Source organism: Vipera ursinii (assembly GCF_947247035.1).
Source record: "Vipera ursinii genome assembly, chromosome: 1".
Lineage (NCBI taxonomy): Eukaryota > Metazoa > Chordata > Lepidosauria > Squamata > Viperidae > Vipera > Vipera ursinii.
The window spans coordinates 11095867-11116016 of NC_139512.1; the positions used below are offsets into that span (position 1 = coordinate 11095867).

General features: G+C 46.3%; 1 protein-coding gene and 1 long non-coding RNA gene across 2 annotated transcripts in view; one reads left to right on the top strand and one right to left on the bottom strand.

The window, feature by feature from the left end:
- The window catches only part of CELF5 (CUGBP Elav-like family member 5), a gene marked incomplete at its 3' end in the record, with an annotated part of 88447 nt that overhangs the window by 48975 nt on the left and 19322 nt on the right, over positions 1–20150 (top strand). The window contains exons 3-8 of the mRNA XM_083364280.1: positions 418–469; positions 11841–11969; positions 13254–13333; positions 14431–14577; positions 16824–16965; positions 19703–19849. Coding sequence (XP_083220406.1) covers positions 418–469; positions 11841–11969; positions 13254–13333; positions 14431–14577; positions 16824–16965; positions 19703–19849 — 697 coding nt within the window. The remainder of the gene's footprint in view (positions 1–417; positions 470–11840; positions 11970–13253; positions 13334–14430; positions 14578–16823; positions 16966–19702; positions 19850–20150) is intronic.
- Positions 1–20150, bottom strand: part of LOC310641964 — a 222014-nt gene that overhangs the window by 40884 nt on the left and 160980 nt on the right. The gene's annotated exons all lie outside the window — the stretch shown is intronic.

A 20150-nucleotide genomic window follows, 5' to 3' on the forward strand; every position in this document is an offset into this window, starting at 1 on the left:
TGACATCCAAGGTACCTTCCAACTACTACTACTACTACTACTACTACTATTACTACTACTACTACTTATTATTATTATTATTATTATTATTATTATTATTATTATTATTATTATTATTATTAATTATTATTATTATTATTAGACTGGACAGCCATTTGCCTGATAAGGTTTCCTGCCTGAGCAGGGGGTTGGACTAGAAGACCTCCAAGGTCCCTTCCAACTCTGATATTCTATTCTATTCTATTCTATTCTATTCTATTCTATTCTATTCTATTCTATTCTATTCTATTCTATTCTATTCTATTCTATTCTATTCTATTCTATTCTATTCTAGTCACTTGCTTAGCATTTCCGTAGTGCTGCCAAATGCACAACGCATGCCTAAACTTTGCCATTTCTCTTTTTGGCTCCCTGCAGATGGCCCGGCCGATCCAGGTGAAACCTGCGGACAGCGAAAGCCGTGGAGGTAGTTGTCATCTCGCCTTATTTCTGACGGATCAGCCTATTGGAAAAATCTTCTGTCAGGTCGTTGAAGCTCTGATTTACAAAGTTCAGGACCTCCTGGGGCCTGCAGAAGACTGAAATATAGTAATAAAGTAGGGATCTTCAAACTTGGCCACTTTAAGACTTGTGGACTTCAACTCCCAGAATTCCTCAGCTGGCCCTGGCCAGCAGAGGAACTCTGGGAGTTGAAGTCCACAAGGTCTTAAAGTGGCCAAGTTTGAAGACCCTTGTAATAAAGTGAAAGAATTTGGGTTGGACCAAGAGAGAAGGAATGGAAGTGGGCAGGTTAGATCCAGAGAGACGTGAATTGAAATTTAGTAATTGATGGGAGGGGCAGAGAGAAAGAGGGACGTGTCAGGCGAAGCCAGAATTGCACAATGAGATGGGCATCGTATCAATAAATAAAATAAAATACTGGTAGTTATGACCACAATTAAGCCCAAAGTTTCTGTTACTAAGCAAGATATTTATTAAGTGAGTTTGTGCCCCATTTTACGACCTTCCTTTCTTGTGGAATCACCAGTTAAGTTAGCAACACGGTTGTTAAGTGAATCTGGCTTCCCCATTGACTTTGCTTATCAGAAGGTCGCAAAAGGGGATAACATGCATCTGAATTGTGATCCCGTGACCCTGGGGATGCTGCCACAGACATACGGGTGAAAAATGGTTATAGGTCACTTTTTTCGGTGCTGTTGTAACTTGGAACAGTCACTAAATGAATTCCTGTAAGTAGAGGACTTCCTGAATAAAATAATAAAATAAAATAATAAAATAAAATAATAAAATAAAATAAAATAAAATAAAATAAAATAACTAAATAAAATAAAATAAAATAATAAAATAATAAAATTAAAATTAATATTAAAATTAAATGCATATTTGTCCCAGAGGGTATCATATGAACCCAGGAGTTATGATGTGTAAACCAAGTTTTATAATGAATCTGGTCAGTTTGAAGTCACCTAATGTGGTTTATTCAATAAACCATGGTTAAATTTTGGTTTGGCAGGCTATGCAATGCCCAGCTTCTAAGCGTGAAAGCTTTTTAAGCATGAAAGCTTTAGGCATGAAAGCCAGCTGGGTGACTTTGGGCCAATCACCCAGAGATGGTGAGTTCAAATCCCACCTTAGGTATGAGAGATGGCTGGGTGACTGGCCAATCACCCAGAGATTGTGAGTTCTAGTTCCGCCTTAGGCATGAAAGCCAGTTGCATGACTTTGGGCCAATCACCAGGAGATGGTGAGTTCAAATCCCACCTTAGGCATGAGAGCTGGCTGGGTGACTGGCCAATCACCCAGAGATTGTGAGTTCTAGTTCCGCCTTAGGCATGAAAGCCAGTTGCATGACTTTGGGCCAATCACCAGGAGATGGTGAGTTCAAATCCCACCTTAGGCATGAGAGCTGGCTGGGTGACTGGCCAATCACCCAGAGATTGTGAGTTCTAGTTCCGCCTTAGGCATGAAAGCCAGTTGCATGACTTTGGGCCAATCACCAGGAGATGGTGAGTTCAAATCCCACCTTAGGCATGAGAGCTGGCTGGGTGACTGGGCCAGTCCCTCTTTCTCAGCCCAACCTACCTCACAGGATTGTTGTGGTGGGGAAAACAGGGGGAGGAAAATTTACCAGATATGTTCGCTGCCTTTCGTTATTTGTAAAAACAATAATGGCACACACAAACAAATAAATAACTATCCCAGATGGACATCGTCCCGGGGGCTTTTCAAAGAAGAACATGTCTGTTTGAGATTTTAAATCCTGGTGGTGCTTCAGTCCTACCCAATTTTGCCAAGAAGGATCCAGATTGTGTTCTCCCTTCCTTCCTGCCTCCTTGCCTGCCTGCCTCCCACTCCCCTCCATCCGATCTGCCTTGCCTGTCCCTGGCATAGGGACAACACACCCGTGTTCAAATATAACCATCTTTTCTGAAGCTTATATACACATTTTTCTTGCTCTCTTGGGTTTCCTGTTTCTGGCTTTCCTCAACTTGCTGCCGGCCGCCCACAGCTTACCCGCTTCTCTTTAGCTGTCCTGACCTGCGATCCAACCTAAAACGCACAAAATAGAAACGGCAACAATTCCTTTCTGAATATTAAAGGCCTAAACGAGAGAGATGGGTAGGAAGGCGTTGAGATGGGATTATTTTTTTTTTGAAATTCTGGGCTGAGTGCATCCCCCAAAATGGCTGCCAAGAGATGGCATTGGCCAGGCTGTCAACCCTCCCAACTTGGTCAGTTAGAAAAGAAAAGATTCTCAAATCCACTGTTAACAAAAATACAGTTTTACTAAAGCCAAGTGGTTACAGAAGAAGCAAAGCCGGATCTGAAGTTTCACATCCAAAGCATTTGCTTAGCTTTTCCCTTCTCTCCACCTTTCCCTTGGTTATCTTATAGCAGGGGCCTTCAAACTTGACCCTTTTGTGACCTGTGGACTTCAACTCCCAGAATTCCTCAGCCAGGCACCCGTGCCTGCCTGAGGAATTCTGGGAGTTGAAGTCCACAAGTCATAAAAGGGCCAAGTTTGAAGGCCCCTGTCTTATTAGTGTCCAATTACGTTCAAATAAATTGTTTTGGTCCAGTCCTTGGCTTGGCAGGCTGGATGGTCTCACATTCCGTTCCATGACCTTGGAACGGCCGGCGGCTCTCATGGGACGACAGGGAGAGTAATTTCAATTCCCCACATCCCAACCTCCCCTTTACCTCCCCACCCCCCACCCCAATTGTTTTTGCAGACTGGCATCTGGCTGGTGTCCTGACATTTTAACTCCACCATCACTGGGTTAATTGCTCTGCTGATGGGGAAAAGCCTGATGTATTTAGATGTACGTCCCATTTGTGTAGTGGAATGTGGTCTGGATTCCCAGGAGGGAGGGGCTGCATTCCAGAGGAGCAAGAGAGAGAGAGGTTTATAGTTTGTGTCGGGGAAAGAGGGTGAAGACAGCTCCTGGCTCAGAGTTCCCAGGTAGTCCTCGCTTCACCTGTCTATTACGGTCGCAAGTCAGGACAGTTGTTAACTGAAGCAACTACGTGATTGGTGCGCTTAATGACCTCATCCCTGTGCTCCCTGATTTATTTATTTATTTATTTATTTATTTACTTACTTACTTACTTACTTACTTACTTACTTAATGGGACTTATATGCCGCCCTATCTCCAAAAGGACTCAGGGCGGCTAACAACAATAAAATACAAGAGAATACAAATATGAAAATTAAAATTAAACTCTATCTATAGCAATTTTATTTTTAAAGGTTTTATTAATTGGGGCTATAGATATTAATGATGTGATCATTAAATACAGGTAGTCTTTGGCTTGGCAAATTTCTGTTGGCAAGTGAGACAGCTGTTAAGTGAGCATTGTCTCACTTTACAACCCAGATAACAAAAAACAAACCAACCCCACAATAAATCAGTTTTAGACTCAATTATTTTCACTGATTTATTTGACTATGTGAAGCTACAGCTCGTTCTCGACATATGACCCAAAATCGGAGCCGGAACCTCAATGCAGTCATAAAGCAAGACGTCACCGATAAAATGTACAGGCAGTCCTCCGCTTACGACAGTCGAGCCCAAAATTTCTGTCGCTAAGTGAGACGTTGAAGTGAGTTTTGTCCCATTTGATGACATTGCTTGCCCCATTCGTTAAATGAACCACTGCAAGTTGTTCCATTAGTAAACACGGTTGTTAAGTGAATCTCGTTTCCCCATTGATTTTGCTTGTCAGAAGGTCGCAGAAAAGGGGATCACGTGACCCCGGGACACTGCAACCGTCACAAATATGAACCAGTTGCCAAGCATCTGAATTTTGATCATGTGACCATGTAGATGTTACAACGGTCGTAAGTGTGAGTCATTTCCCTCCCCCCCAGTGCTGTTGTAACTTTGAATGGTCACTAAATAAATGATTGTAAGTCGAGGGTTACCTGGAGCTTTCGGGGAGGTCTGTCCTAACTTCCAACAGTCACTAAGCGACAAGTCATAAGTTGAGGACTCGCTGTATAGATTTAATGGCGCAAGTACTTTGCTTTAGCTGAGAAAGGTTTCTGTTTACTGATGAAGAACAGGAGAAAAACGTGCTTAGAAGAAGCATGATGTGTTTTTGCAGCCTGACAATTGGCTAGAGCAGGGGTCCCCAACCCCTGGGCTGTGGACCGGTACCGGGCCACGGCATGCCAGCAACCGGTCCGCACAAACAAGCAAAGCCCCATCCGCGGGATGGAGGCAGCAGACAAAACCACGCACTCTCCGGTCCGCGGAAAAACCTCTCTCCACGGAACCGGTCCCTGGTGCCCCAAAGATTGGGGACCTCTGTGCTAGAGGGCAAAGTAGTTCCTAGCTATTTATCAGATCTGACTGAGATCTAGTGCTGCACCAAATATGAAGATCATGATTGCACGTCCTTACGATCTTCACACTTTTAATTAAAATAGCCAGGCAAGGAAACCGAGAAAGGTGTCTAGGGACATCTAAGAGACTCTTGAGTGCCACGGTCCTTATTTCTGGTTTTCTTACCGAGGCAATTTCTGTTTGCATAAAAAATAAAAACACCACACCTCTGGAGGTGTTTTTTTTTTAAAAAAAAAACCCCAGCTGTGATCAACACAAAGAGACGCAACAAAAACTCCCCTCGTGGGGAAAAAATCCTCCCGCTGAACTTTTTCCTCCCCATCCTCTCTAGATGACAGGATGATCCAGAAAACGAGAAGCCCTAGAAGCATGCCTGGGCGAGGAATTCTGGGAGTTCACAAAAGGGCCAAGTTTGAAGACCCCTGCCCTAGATCCTCTGCTCCCAGCCTACCTCCTAAGATTGTTGTTAGATTCAGACAGAGGAGACCTTGATTTTAATCTGTTTTCAATAAAGCAGAATATCTGAGGTTGGTTGTTTTCTGGCAAGGTTTGGGAGGAGGAGGAGGAGAAGGACTAAGAGGAGGAGGAGGAGGAAGAGGAAGAGGAGGAGAAAGAGAAGGAGGAACAGGAGGAGGCAGAGGAGGAGGTGGAGGAGGAAGAGGAGATGGAGGAGGAAGAGAAGATGGAGGAGGAAGAGGAGGAGAAGGAGGAAGAGGAGGAAGAGGAGGAAGAGGAGGAGAAAGAGGAAAACGTGGAGGAGGAAGAGGAGGAGAAAGAGGAGGAAGAGGAGGAGGAAGAGGAAGAAGACGAGGAGAAAGAGGAGAAGGTGGAGGAGGAGAAAGAGGAGAAGGTGAAGGAGGAAGAGGAGGAGGAGAAAGGAGGAAGGAGGAAGAGGAAGAGGAGGAGAAAGAGGAGGAGGCAGAGGGGAGGAAGAGGAGGTGGAGGAGGAAGAGGGAAAAAAGGAGGAGGAACAGGAGGCAGAGGAGGACTAAGAGGAGGAAGAGGAGGAGGAGGAGATGGAGGAGGAAGAGGAGATGGGGAAGAGGAAGAGGAGGAGGAAGAAGAGGAGAAAGAGAAGGAGGAGGAGAAAGAAGAAAGGAAGGAGAAGGAGAAGGAGGAACAGGAGGAGGCAGAGGAGGACAAAGAGGAGGAAGAGGAGATGGAGGAGGAAGAGAAGATGGAGGAGGAAGAGGAGGAGAAGGAGGAAGAGGAGGAAGAGGAGGAAGAGGAAGAAGAGGAGGAGAAAGAGGAAAACGTGGAGGAGGAAGAGGAGGAGGAGGAAGAGGAGGAGGAGAAAGAAGAAAGGAGGAAGAGGAGAAGGAAGAGGAAGAGAAGGAGGAGGAAGAGGAGGAGGCAGAGGGGAGGAAGAGGAGGTGGAGGAGGAAGAGGAAAAAAAGGAGGAGGAACAGGAGGCAGAGGAGGACTAAGAGGAGGAAGAGGAGGAGGAGGAGATGGAGGAAGAGGAAGAGGAGGAGGAAGAGGAAGAAAAGGAGGAGGAGGAGGAGGAGGAAATTCGGGTTGGGGAAGAAATGAACAGATCCAACTTCATCATTCCAAATCCCCTAAATTTAAATATTGCCTTCTTACACCTCCAGCCAAAGAAGCCAGCTGGATGACAATGGACCAATCCCTTCTTCTCAGCCCAAAAGGCAGGGTCGAGTAGTGGTGAAAGCATAAGACTAGGAGTGGAGAGACTCAGGATAGCGATGTCGTAGGGATGGGTACGGTACCTATAGAAGTAGAACTTGGCTTAGAACCATTCGTTTAGTGACCGAAGTTACAATGAAATAAGTGACTTATGACCATTTTTCACACTTACGACCATTGCAACATCCCCAGGATCCCAGGATCAAAATTTAAATGCTTGGCAACTGGTTCACATCTATGATGGTTGCAGTATCCCAGGATCATCTGATTCCCTTTTGCGAGGACTACTGTATTTTCCCAAAAGTAAGGCCTAGAGTCTAGACCAACAATAAGCCCTAGCTTGATTTTTCGGGGTGGGCCTAATATAAGCCCTATCCCAAAAATAAGCCCTAGTTTTGGGGCGAGGCACACACCTAAAAATCAAGCTAGGGCGGGGGTGCGGGGGTGGAGCTGCTCCACCTACCCCGCATCCACTCATCTTGAAGCCAGGCCCCTCCTTGTCGGCCAACTTCTTCTGAGGCCTCTTCTGCAGCCAGGCCTGCATCTCTCAGTCACGGGGCTTTCTGGAAGGCCTGTGCACCCAAGAACCAGGCTATGGATTGAATCCATAGCTCGGTTCTGCAAGACCTCAGCAGCTGAGCACCAAGTGATGGATTGAGTCCATAGCTCGGTACTTGGCTGCTTAGGCCTTCTGGAAAGGCCTGACTGCAAAATGCAGGCCCAAATGCAGCTGCAGAACTTTGGCCCCAGAAGAAGTGGACCGGATGGGTGAAGCTGTCGGTACTGGAGGTGAGGTAAGGCCTACCCCAAAAATAAGAATTAGTGCCTCTTTTTGGGGGGGGGAAGAAAAAAAGACCGGGTTTTATTTTCAGGGAAACACGGTATCAGTATAAGATTGGCAGCACCAGGCCAGTCATCAGCCAGCACCATGGACAGCTCCACATGAAGTTCAGGCTGGAGAATCCTACAAGCCACATCCCACCTGGGTTTCAATGGTGGAAAATATTTGTAACTCTGCGGAATCGAACTGCTGAGTCCTCGGTGCCCTCTCTGAGCTCGGTTGTTTTCTTGCAGACATTTCATGACCGAACTAGGTAACATTATCAGTGCTCAGCACTCTAGTTGGGTCATAAAATGTCTGCAAGAAAACCACCAAGTTCAGAGCGCATGAAGAACTGCACTTTCTTGCCATTCTGAACAGAGATCTTAATAGATTCAGCTTTGGGCTCATCTCTGGCCATCTCCTAATTGATCCTAATCCTAAGGAAGGGCAGACTTGGAAAGGAAATTCATTCCCAATGATCAGGATGATTGTCCCAAAGTCACCCACCTGGCTTTCATGCCTAGGGTGGGACTAGAACTCACCGTCTCCTGGTGATTGGCCCAAAGTCACCCAGGCGGGTTTCATGCCTAAGGGGGGACTAGAACTCCCAGTCTCCTGGTGATTGGCCCAAAGTCACCCAGCTGGCTTTCATGCCTAAGGGGGGACTAGAACTCCCAGTCTCCTGGTGATTGGCCCAAAGTCACCCAGCTGGCTTCCATGCCTACGGCAGGGCTAGAACCTACAGATACCTGGTTTCTAGGTCTGCACCTAAACCGCTATGCCAAAGTGGCTCTCATTCTTCCTTATTCACAGGGAAAAGTACCAGGTTGCCTTTGAGATGCTCGGGCATGAAAGAAACATTGAAATTAGGTGATTCCTATGTGTTAAGCAGGCCCAAATATCTACCATCTAAATCTTCAAACAGGAAAGTCAACATATGAAATCCTACCAAGGTGTTTTCATGCATTTTGTGTGTGCGTGTGTGAATCAGCCCTGTTGTTTCACAGGAGGAGGCTGTTATAATTTTTGCAAACTGTATGGATGGTTTTCTGGGAGGATAAAATTTGGGGTGGACCAGCTAGTTTATTTTCTTTCTCTGCTTCTCTCTTTCTTTTCTTCCTTCCATCTTTCCATCGACTTTCAGACGATTGTATTCTTCAACCCATAACGCTATCCATAAATTGCTTCTGAGACATGTCAGGTTGCATTATTTTCCCTTCTGAAGAAATCCAGTCATTTGCAATAAGGCGGCTTCCTGCAAAGCCATTTAGAAGCGCCACGATGGATCTGCGGCGCAATCTTGGCAGGCCTCACCGCCCCCCTCTGCCGCCCCCCCTCCAGGGCCCTTTGAGGTCTCCTTTTGAGTATGTGACATTTCACACTTGATCCTTCGGCATTCAGATGACCCCCCTCGGTTTGGAAAACGCTGGACCTCCCTTGCGGTCACAGTGCCTTGAACAATTGGCTTCAATCTTGCCCTGAAGTAACAGCTGGAGCTTTTTTTTTGGGGGGGGGAAGTCAAAAGCAGAAATCCAAAGGGGTTTAGAAAAACAAAAGTCTCTTTATTAATATAACCCCCCCCCAAGAAGATTTAGCCGGCGGTTGCACTTTGATCGGAGAATCGGCTTTTACAAAGCGATTGGTAAACCATCAGAAGGAAAAGTGTCAACCCTCAATTACGCAAAAAGGTCAAACGTCCTTTTTTCCAAAATCTCCTTATGCAGATAGTCCTCAATTTATGGCCACAATTGAGCCCGCTATTTCCGTTTGTTAAGTGACTTCTGCCCCATTTTATGACCTTTTTTCTGCCAGCTGCTAAGTGAATCACTGCAACCTGGACTGAGGGGTTTTAAATTTTTAAATTTTAAATTTAAATTTTAAATTTGGGCTATTGTTATTTAATCCTATTTTAATTTTAACTTTTGTCTTAACTTTTGTACTGTTTTAACTGTTTTTAACTTTGCCTTGTAAACCGCCCTGAGTCCTTCGGGAATAGGGCGGTATAGAAATCTAATTAATAAAACAAATAATAAAATAAATAAACTTTAGGAACACGGTTGTTCCAAGTCAATCTGGCTTCCCCATTAACTTTGCTTGTCAGAAGGTCACACTGCCACCGTCATAAGTATGAGTCAGTTGCCAAGCGTTCTGAATTTTGATCACCTGACCACGGGGATGCTGCGACGGTCATAAGTGTGAAAAATGGTCCAAGGTCGCTTTTTTCACTGCCGTTGTAACTTCGAACGGCCATTAAATGAACTGTTGTAAGTCGAGGACCACCTGTAATTTAAGAATCAAAATATATGTTAAGGAGGGAGGTTCAGACATTGAATGTTCGTAAAGGAAGATGAAAAAACACAGCCGGTGAACACAACCAGTTATCCAACCCCTGACCCCCTTGTTATGTGGATAGTCACACCTCTATGGACCCTGCTAGTTTCCACTTTAGCTCCTCAGGTGGCAGAAAACATCATTTATTCCCTGCTACAAAGAAAGATCACTGCCTTGCAGCATGGTTTTATTTTATTATTTTGTTTCCTGCTTTTATTCTAACTCAAGTTGGCTAACATTTCTAATGCTTCTTCCTCCTTCTGTTTTTCCCACAACAAAACCCCTGTGAGGTGGGTTGGGTTGCGAGAGACAGGAACTAGCCCAAAGCCTCCCAACCAGCTTTTATGCCTAACGCAGGATTAGAACTCGCCATCTCCTGAAGATTGGCCCAAAGTCAGCCCGCTGGCCTTCATGGCTAAAAGGCAAGACTAGAATTCGTCTTCTCATTCTGATTGGCCCAAAGTCAGCCAGCTGACTTTGGAGTCTCAGGTGGGATTAGAATTCACAGTCTCCTAGGGGTTGGAACTAGAACTAGAACTCACCATCTCCTGGTAATTGGCCCAAAGTCACCCAGCAGCCTTCATGGCTAAGGCAGGGCTACAACTCACAGTCTCTTGGTGAACGGTTCAAAGTCATCCAGCTGGCTTTTGTGCCTAAGGCGGGACTAGAACTCGCGGTCTCCTAGCGATTGGCCCAAAGTCAGCCAGCTGGCCTTCATGCCTAAGACAGAACTAGAACTCACCATCTTCCAGTAACTGGCCCAAAGTCACCCAGCAGCCTTCATGGCTAAGGCAGGACTAGAACTCACTGTCTCCTTGCGACTGGCCCAAAGTCACCCAGGGGGCTTTAGTGCCCCAGGCAGGTCTACAACTCACCGTGTCCTGGTTTCTAGCTTGGTCCCTTCACCATTACACCATTACACCCTTTGTGCCTTTCTCAGCCTTCAGGAGCCTACCAAAAGTAATAATAATAATAATAATAATAATAATAATAATAATAATAATAATAATAATAATAATAATAATAATAATAATTGGAAGGAACCTTGGAGGTCTTCTAGTCCAACCCCCTGCTCAGGCAGGAAACCCTATAGCAGTGGTGGCGAACCTACGGCACATGTGCCAGAGACGGCACTCAGAGCCCTCTCCGTTGGCACGCACCGCCAGCAGCAGGTCCATCAGGCCACCACCGCCACCCGGAGCAGGAGACCCGCCCAGCACAAAGGAGACGAAGCGAACCACGAGCAAGCTCAAGTAGAAGTGGTAGAGCAGAGGTCACCAACCATTGTCGATTGGTGGGCTGGAAGAAAAGGGAGGGGGAAGCATTTTACATGTGTGCATGCGCGCACGGGGCCGTGAGCACGCATGTGCTGCAAACGGGGCGGGGCTAGTGCCTGCATGATACTCACTAGCCCTGCTCTGTTGTTGCGCAGTGTATCTGTACCCTGCGGCGCCACAGCAGCCGTTTTTGCGCCCCCGGGTTTTGCGTGCCAGAGGCGGCACTCAGAGGCGCCTCCCTGCCCACCCCCCCGAGGGCACCACAATGCTGATGCAGCTCTGGCACTTAGCGATAAATAAGTGGGTTTTGGGTTGCAGTTTGGGCACTCGGTCTCTAAAAAGTTCGCCATCACTGCCCTATACCGTTTCAGACAAATGGTGGTTGTTGGAGCATTCACCACTGCTGGAGGCAGGTTGTTCCACCGATTAGTTCAGGGGTCTTCAAACTTGGCCCTTTTATGACTTGTGGACTTCAACTCCCAGAATCCCTCAGCCAGGCATGCTGGCTGAGGAATTCTGGGAGTTGAAGTCCACAAGTCATAAAAGGGCCAAGTTTGAAGACCCCTGGATTAGTTGTTCTGTCAGGAAATTCCTCCTTAGTTCTAGGTTGCTTCTCTCCTTGATAAGATTCCATCTGTTGCTTCTTGTCCTGCCTTCAGGTGCTTTGGAGAATAGCTTGACTCCCTCTTCTTTGGGGCAGCCCCTGAGATACTGGAAGACTGCTATCATGTCCCCCCTCGCTCTTCTCTTCGTTAAACTAGACATAACCGATTCCAGCAACCGTTCCTTGTATGTTTTATTCTCCAGTCCCCTGATCGTCTTTGTTGCTCTTCTTTGAACTTTTTCTAGAGCCTCAACATCTTTTTTTCTTTTTCTTTTTTTGATGGTGCTGTGTCCTTCTTTTCTTCTAGGAGACAGGAAACTCTTTGTGGGCATGTTGAATAAACAGCAGTCCGAAGAAGACATTCTGTGTCTCTTTGAACCTTTCGGGGTTATTGATGAATGCACAGTGCTTAGAGGTCCAGATGGAAACAGCAAAGGTGAGTTTTAACGTCTTCGATCCAACTGCGGCCCTCCAGGTGATTTTTTTTTTTAAAAAAAAATCCCTCCTCTTTTTTGGGGGGTTTTACCTGAAGCACTCTGGTGTGCTACCGTCTGCTTTGTGATTTTGTCAAGTGTGCAGTGAGCCTCTGGAAAAAGAAAGATTTTTTTTTGTCACAGCGGAGGAAAGATTTAATTTGCGGTAGCCATCACTATGTGATTTTTTTAAAAAACACATCGTTTTATGCGTGCCTGAACTATACTGAAAAGGAATGCTGCTTTGATTGCACCATTCCCCTTTCCATTTTGACTTTTTTGACCCCTGTTATGTCTCATGGCCCATCATGGCCTCTCTTTGCTCTAACAGTGTACTAAAATGCCCAGGGAACAATTCTTGCCAAGTCAAAACACACACAGAGTTGTGGGATTTTCATCTACCTCTTCATTTAACAGAATAAGAGTTGGGAGGGACCTTGGAGGTCATCTAGTCCAACCCCCTGCTCAGGCAGGAAACCCTATACCATTTCAGACATGGCTGTCCAGTCTCTTCTTAAAAACTTCCAGTGTTGGAGCATTTACAATTTCTGGAGGGGAATTAGAATAGAATAGAGCTGGAAGGTACCTTGGAGGTCTTCTAGTCCAGCCCCCTGCTCAAGCAGGAGACCGTCTCATACAGGTGCTTGTCCAGCCTCTTCTTTAAAAAACTCCAGTGATGGGGCGCCCACGATTTCTGGTGGCAAGCTGTTCCACTGGTTGATTGTCCTCACTGTCAGGAAGTTTCTCCTTGATTCCAGGTTGCTTCTCTCCTTGATCAGATTCCAACCATTGTTTCTCATCCTTCCCTCTGGTGCTCTGGTGAACAGATTATCTGTTCTCACTCTCAGAAAATTTCACCTTAGTTCTTGTTAGAAATTATGTCTAGATAGATAGATAGATAGATAGATAGATAGATAGATAGATAGATAGATAGATAGATAATAGATAGATAGATAGATAGATAGATAGATAGATAGATAGATAGATAGCACCACAGATCAAACCAAGTGTACAATCACCACGTACTTTCCTGCTTATCTGTTTTAACTGTAACAGGAAACAGGAAACTCTACTTAGGACAAAAGAACACCATAGAGTATATACTAAAGTTCCAAATTTGTAAACACTGCCATCTACTGGCTCAATACTATTGTAGCTGTTGCACAAACATACATTCCAACAGTGAATTCCGACAGTTCCAGGCATCTTCTCTGTCTTAATCCTTGTTTAATCCTGTCCCTTTCCAGGTTGTGCCTTTGTTAAGTTTTCCTCGCACAACGAGGCCCAAGCAGCGATCCATGCGCTCCACGGCAGCCAAACCATGCCCGTGAGTAAACATCCAAGGTCTTGTCACAGGTCAGAGAAGACACACTGGCATCCCAGATGGATAATTTAGCTCTGTTGCCATCTGGGTCAATGAACATTAAACAGGGGCAAACATCCAGATAGGAAGTTTGAATGCAACGGGAGCTGCAACGTAGGCATCACGCTTGCTCTGAGTTTCAAAACACAGGGGGAATTTGAAAGGCGAACCCAAGGTGGGTGGAGCTGAACCTCAGTTTGTAAGTAATGATGGTCCTCGACTTACAACAGTTCATTTAGTGACCTTGCCAAATTACAACCTCACCAAAAAGTGATTTATGACCGTGTTTCACACTTATGACCCTTGCAGCAGCCCCATGGTCATGTGATCAAAATTCAGAGGCTTGGCAACTGGCTCATATTTACGACGGTCGCAGTGTCCCGGGCTCTTGTGATCCCCTTTTGCAACTTTCCGACAAGCAAAGTCAAGGGGGGAAGCCGAATTCACTTAACAACCGTGTCACTAACTTAATAACTGCAGCGACTCACTTAGCAGCCGCAGGGCGCCGAAGAATAACGGAGTTGGAAGGGAGTTCTTCTAGTCCAACCCTTTGCTCCAGCAGGAAAACCTATACACGTAGTCCTCGACTTATGACCCCAATTGAACCCCCAATTTTTGTTGTGAAGTGAGACATTTGTTAAGTGACTTTTGCCCCACTTCTTGCCACAGTTGTTAAGTGAATCATTGTTAGTAGCCCGGTTGTTAAGTGAATCTGGCCTCCCCACAGACATGGCTTGTCAGAAGGTCGCAGAAGGGGATCACATGACCCCGGGGCACTGCGACCGTCATAAATAGAAGCCAGTTGCCAAGTGGCTGAATTTTGATCGCGTGTCCGTGGGGGGATGCTGCCATGGTCGTAAGTGCGAGAAACGGTAATGTGTCACATTATTCAGTGCCGTTGTAACTTTGGATGGTCACTAAATGAACGGTTGTAAGTCGAGGACTGCCTGTACCATTCCAGAGAAATGGCTGTCCAATCTGTTTTTAAATTGCTCCCCTCTCCCCCCCCCACGAGTTTTTCCTCTCTTTTCCCACCCCATACCTGCATTTTTGTCTAGCAGGGTGCTTCTTCCAGCCTCGTGGTGAAGTTTGCCGACACGGACAAGGAGCGGACGCTGCGGCGTGTGCAGCAGATGGTGGGGCAGCTTGGCATCCTCACCCCCTCCTTCACGTTGCCGTTCAGCCCGTACAGCGCGTATGCTCAAGCGGTGAGTAAATCAATGGAATGCGAGGCCAGCTTTCCGCCCGTCGGAACTGGGAAGTGGGGGCTGCCGTGGGGCCATCAGAGCCAGCTGGGGCTCATTGTGAGAACTAGCTTTCCAGGATGCCTGTAGCATTTGTAATGAGGTAAAGGATGCGGGAAGTTGCAGGGACGTGCAATAAACATTGCAAGATTTAATCCCACTGCTTCAAATGCTAGCTTTACCTTCTTCCCCAGTTTTCCCGTCAGTGCCCGTTTGCCATTCCTCCCTGCGAACAACCAGAAAAGAAATAAATTGTGGCGATAAGCAAGCACATGCTTTTAATTCCGCAGCTGCTAAGATTGTTGGCCGAGCAATTACAAAAACAGCCAGGGAAATGATTGAAGCCCGGGAAATAGGCCCCTTGTCCATTCAACGGGTGTGCTGATTTACCAGCAACGTATCAGGTAGCTTAGGAGCCGAGGACTTGGCAGCACAAGGAAACAACAGCCGATGATTTAATAGCCACCCATCAACACCCCAATCGACAACTGAAAAGCCACACACAACAGGCACCAAATAAATATCACACAAAGAATAGGATGGGCTCCAGCACAAGTCCCTCTGGTCCCAGTGACCGACCCAGGTTGGATCCTGCGAAATAAATCTAGTATGCTGGATCTGTTTGGATTATGTACAAGGCGGCCCACTCCAGCAGGGCAATTCTGAGTGGCGTGTTTTTCACACATACAACCGTCACAGCAGTGCCCCGACCTTCTGACAGTGGGGGAACCACGTTACCATGTGAATATACATTAGTAAGAAGACTATTGAGCGATTAATTAACATATTGTTTATGATAATTAACTATTATCTATTATTTCTTGTTAAACACGTGACATTTGGACATTACGCTATTTGCTAAATATTGAGAATGTTATTTGGAAAAACCTAACCCCAACCCCATCCCTAATCCTAACCCGAACCCGAACCCCAATCCCAATCCCGATTCCACCTCATTCCTAGCCCTATAAAAACTAATAAAATTTATACAAAAAAAAGAACCACGTTACTCACTTAACAACTTCTGGGATGCACTGAGCAACAGTGGCAAGGAAGGTTGTAAAATGGGGCAAAATTCACTTAACAACCATCTCACTTAGCAACAGAAATTTTGGGCTCAATTGTGGCCATATGTCGAGGACTAGCTGTATTATGTCGAGGTCTGCTACTCCTCCCTTAATATCTTCTTTGCAAAATTTGTTTTTCACCTTATTTTTCATTAATGTTTTATTGATTTTCTAATTTTACGTTTAAGTATTTGAAAAGCAACGTGGCGGCTGAGTCAATCGATAATTGAGTGACATACAAGTATCTTTAGTACAAGTCTCAAACTACCACATTAAATATTTCCTCTCTTTTCCCCTTAGTATTTACTGTCTCATGTTTAAACTAATACAATTCTTATCATATCGATTAAATAATATATATATGGACGCTGAGCTTGTTGATCAGAAGGTCAGCAGTTTGGCGGGTCGAATCCCGAGTGCCGCGTAGCAGAGTGAGCGCCTGTTACTCGTCCCAGCTCCTGCCAACCTAGCAGTTCGAAAGCACATAAAAATGCAAGTAGAAAAATAGGGACCGCTACGGTGGGAAGGTAACAGCGTTCCGTGTGCCTTTGGCGTCTAGTCATGCCGGCCACGTGACCACGGAGACGTCCTCGGACAAGCGCTGGCTCTTCAGCTTTGAAACGGAGATGAGCACCGGCCCCTAGAGTTGAAAACGACTAGCACACATGTGTGGGGGAAACTTTACCTTTACCTTTTTTATATGTCTTGAGTGTTTTGAGCACCTCGTCGACCCAAATATGGGCGAAACATTTTGCCTGTTTCAGCCCAATCCACAGGCGGCAGTCGCAACTGCGACAATTGTTTATATCAAATAAATTTGGATTGCTGACAAAGAATTAAAGGGAGACTGATATAGCTATTTCAAGCTTCTTTGCTCTCATCAGTCAGCCCAGGTTCGAATCTCAGAAGGGTGTGGCTGACTGATGAAAGCAACGAAGCTTGAAATAGCTATATCAGTCTCCCTTTAATTCTTTGTCAGCAATCCAAATTTAAAGACACACACACACACACACACACACACACATACACACACATATATGTATGTATATATGTATGTTTTTCACTTTGATTCACCTCTGAATTCTCCCCATCCTTCGGTGGGCGTAGCCATTTTTTATTTTATTTTATTTTTCTTTCTGGCAGCTGATGCAGCAGCAAACGGTTCTCTCGGCTTCCCACGGCAGCTTTCTCAGTCCCAGCCTCACTTTTTCACCGTGCCACATCCAGCAGATCGGCACCGTCAGCTTGAACGGCCTGCCAGCCACTCCAATTGCACCAACCTCAGGTACGTGTGGCTGCGGGGTTGATTAGAGGTCTGGAGGCTAAAACATATAAGGAACGGTTGCAGGAATTGGGCATGTCTAGTAGTTTAATGAAGAGAAGGAGGAGGGGTGACGTGATAGCCATGTTCCCGAGTGCCGCATAGCAGAGTGAGCGCCTGTTACTCGTCCCAGCTTCTGCCAACCTAGCAGTTCGAAAGCACGTAAAAATGCAAGTAGAAAAATAGGGACCACTATGGTGGGAAGGTAACAGCGTTCCGTGCGCCTTTGGCGTCTAGTCATGCCGGCCACATGACCACGGAGATGTCCTCGGACAAGCGCTGGCTCTTCGGCTTTGAAACGGAGATGAGCACTGGCCCCTAGAGTCGGAAACGACTAGCACACATGTGCAGGGAAACCTTTACCTTTACCTTACTATCTTAGGGGCTGCCCCAAAGAAGAAGGAGTCAAGCTATCCTCCAAAGCGCCTGAAGGCAGGACAAGAAACAATGGAGGGAAACTAACCAAGGAGAGAAACAACCTGGAACTAAGGAGAAGTTGCCCCATAGTTAGGACAATTAATCAGTGGAACTATCTGCCTCCAGAGGTTTTGAATGCTCCACCACTGGAGGTTTTCAAGAAGAGACTGGACAGCCATTTGTTTCAAAAGATACAGGGTCTCCGGCTTGATCAGGGGGCTGGACTAGAAGACCTCCAAGGTCCCTTCCAGCTCTGTCATTCTGTTCAAAAACAAGGAACGTGTCTTTTAGGCCAGGGCTTTTCAACCAGTGGTACGGGTACCACCTGTGGTACATTGGCACCTGGCAGGTGGTACGCGACCATCCTAGAAAAGTGGTGGCGGGGGAGGGGAATGAGCTGAACCGGTGGCAGCACCGCACAAGCCTGAGCGAGAGACGGCTGGAGCTGCAGGGCTGTCAGGGCTCAGCGGAAGCACCAGGATCAGCGCCAGGATCCAGCTGGAGCTCGGCACTGATCCCAGCGCTTTTGCTGAGCCCAGAAGAAGCGCCGATCAGCTGGAATGTTGCCGCATCTCCAGGGTCTTGTGATTTACATTCAGATGCTTGGCAACTGATTCCTATTTATGACGGTCACAGTGTCCCAGGGTCATGTGAAGTGACCAAAACCTGCTGCAACCACCCAGCATATTCGGGGGGGAATAAAAACCAAACACCCCCACCCCGCCCCCGCTGCCAATCCTCAACAGAAATGCTCACAACAATGAAAACCTCGGACAGGAGGAAGAGCGCCGCCGGGCGGGCAGGCAGGCATGTTGCTCGGCTGTGGCTTGGGGGGCACTTTTTTTAGTGCCACTGTAACTTCGAACAGTCACTAAGCGAACTGTTGTAAGTCGAGGACTACCTGTACTTCCCTTTTTTCCTCTTTTCTTTGCTCACGTTTTTGACACCTTGCTAGGCGACTGGTGGTACTCGGATGTTGCCATAGCTTAAAAGTGGCACAGTGGGTGAAAAGGTTGAAAAGCCCTGTTTTAGGCTTTCAGAGCAGGGCCCTTTCAGCAGGTGCCAAGGAACAAAGAGATGCTTTTCTGCATGCAAGATGCACAGATGCCATTCCTTCGATTAGAAAACGCCCCAAATTCCTAACGCTGGTGGTTCTGGAGGAAGGAAACGATTGATATAAATAAAACTATAGGAAGCTTTTGCACCAGACAAGAGTGTTGGATCCCTCGCTGGAGATAATCCAAGCAAAGAAAGCCCAGCCTTTTGGAGGGCCAAAAGGCAGAACAGAGAGATCCCTCAAATGGTTTTCCCCTTCAGATGCCCTTTCCTGCACTTGACCTTCCTCCACCCTCCCCGCCCCATTAGGGGAGGGAAGGGGTGTGGAGGGAGCTGCAGGTGGATGCACGAAAAGGCAAGGGCAAGATTAAGTAAGAGAGGGATTAATAAAGGGAGGGAGGGAGGGAGGGAGGAGAAAAAGCATGAAAGAAGAAAGGGAGGGAGGAGGGAGAGGGGAAAGTAAGGGAAGGGGATGAAGGAAATAAATAGAAAAGAAGTGAATGGAAAGGAAGGAAGGAAGGAAGGAAGGAAGGAAGGAAGGAAGGAAGGAAGGAAGGAAGGAAGGAAGGAAGGAAGGAAAGGAGGGAGGAGAGCGTTGTGTAGTAGTGGATTCTTGGGAAGCAGGAGGCGAGACGAGAGGGTTCAAAAAGGAACATTGCTTTATTGTAGTAACAGGAACAGAACGGACTCAGAGGCTTCTGTGCAGCTACTTATACAGTTGGCCACTAGGCGGCGGCCAATAGGTTTAAAGGAACCTATTCCCGCCCCAGAGCCAACCAATGATCGTCCTGGAGACTGCACGTCTGGGCAGCCAGCCCGGTTACACAGACAGTTCAGGTAAAAACCCCAATACATTACAGAGAGGGAAGAGAAGGAAAGAAATAGGAAGGAAAGGCAGGGAGGGGGATGAAAAGTAAACATAAAAGGACGAGAAGATGATGACATAATAGAGAGACAATGAAAAGGACAGAAAAAGAAGTAAAAAAGGAGGGATGAGAAAGAGAAAATGGAGGAAGGGAAGGAGGGTTGGAGAAAGGAAGGAAGGAAGAGAGAATGAGGGAGGGGAAGGGAAGTAGGAAGGAAGGAAGGAAGGAAAGAGAAAGAAAGAAAGAAAGAAAGAAAGAAAGAAAGAAAGAAAGAAAGAAAGAAAGAAAGAAAGAAAGAAAGAAAAAAAATAAAATAAAAGCACCACCTCTTCCTCTTGTCTTTTTATGTCTCTCTCCTGCAGGGTTACACTCACCTCCTCTGCTGGGCACAGCTGCTGTCCCAGGACTGGTCACCCCTATCAGCAACAGCTTTGCAGGAATGGTGGCCATTCCCAGCAGTCACCCTGCCTTGGAGACAGTTTATGCAAACGGGCTGGTCCCCTGCACAGGTAGGACCAAAAGCAGGAGGCTGGGGGCCAGTTCCTCTCCTCCCGGGGTGTGTGTGTGTGTGTGTGTGTGTGTGTGTGTGTGTTCATGTTTAGTTTAGTTTTAGTTTAGTTTTATTAAATTTTTATACCGCCCTTCTCCCGAAGGACTCAGGGCGGTGAACAGGGCATGTAATAAAAATACAAAAATACAAAAGTTAAAATAGAATTAAATTAATGCCCAAAATAAAACAATAAAATATACAAATATTTAAAATCCTAAATTAACTCCCCATCAGGCCAGGCCAGCTTGTTCGAATAGGTG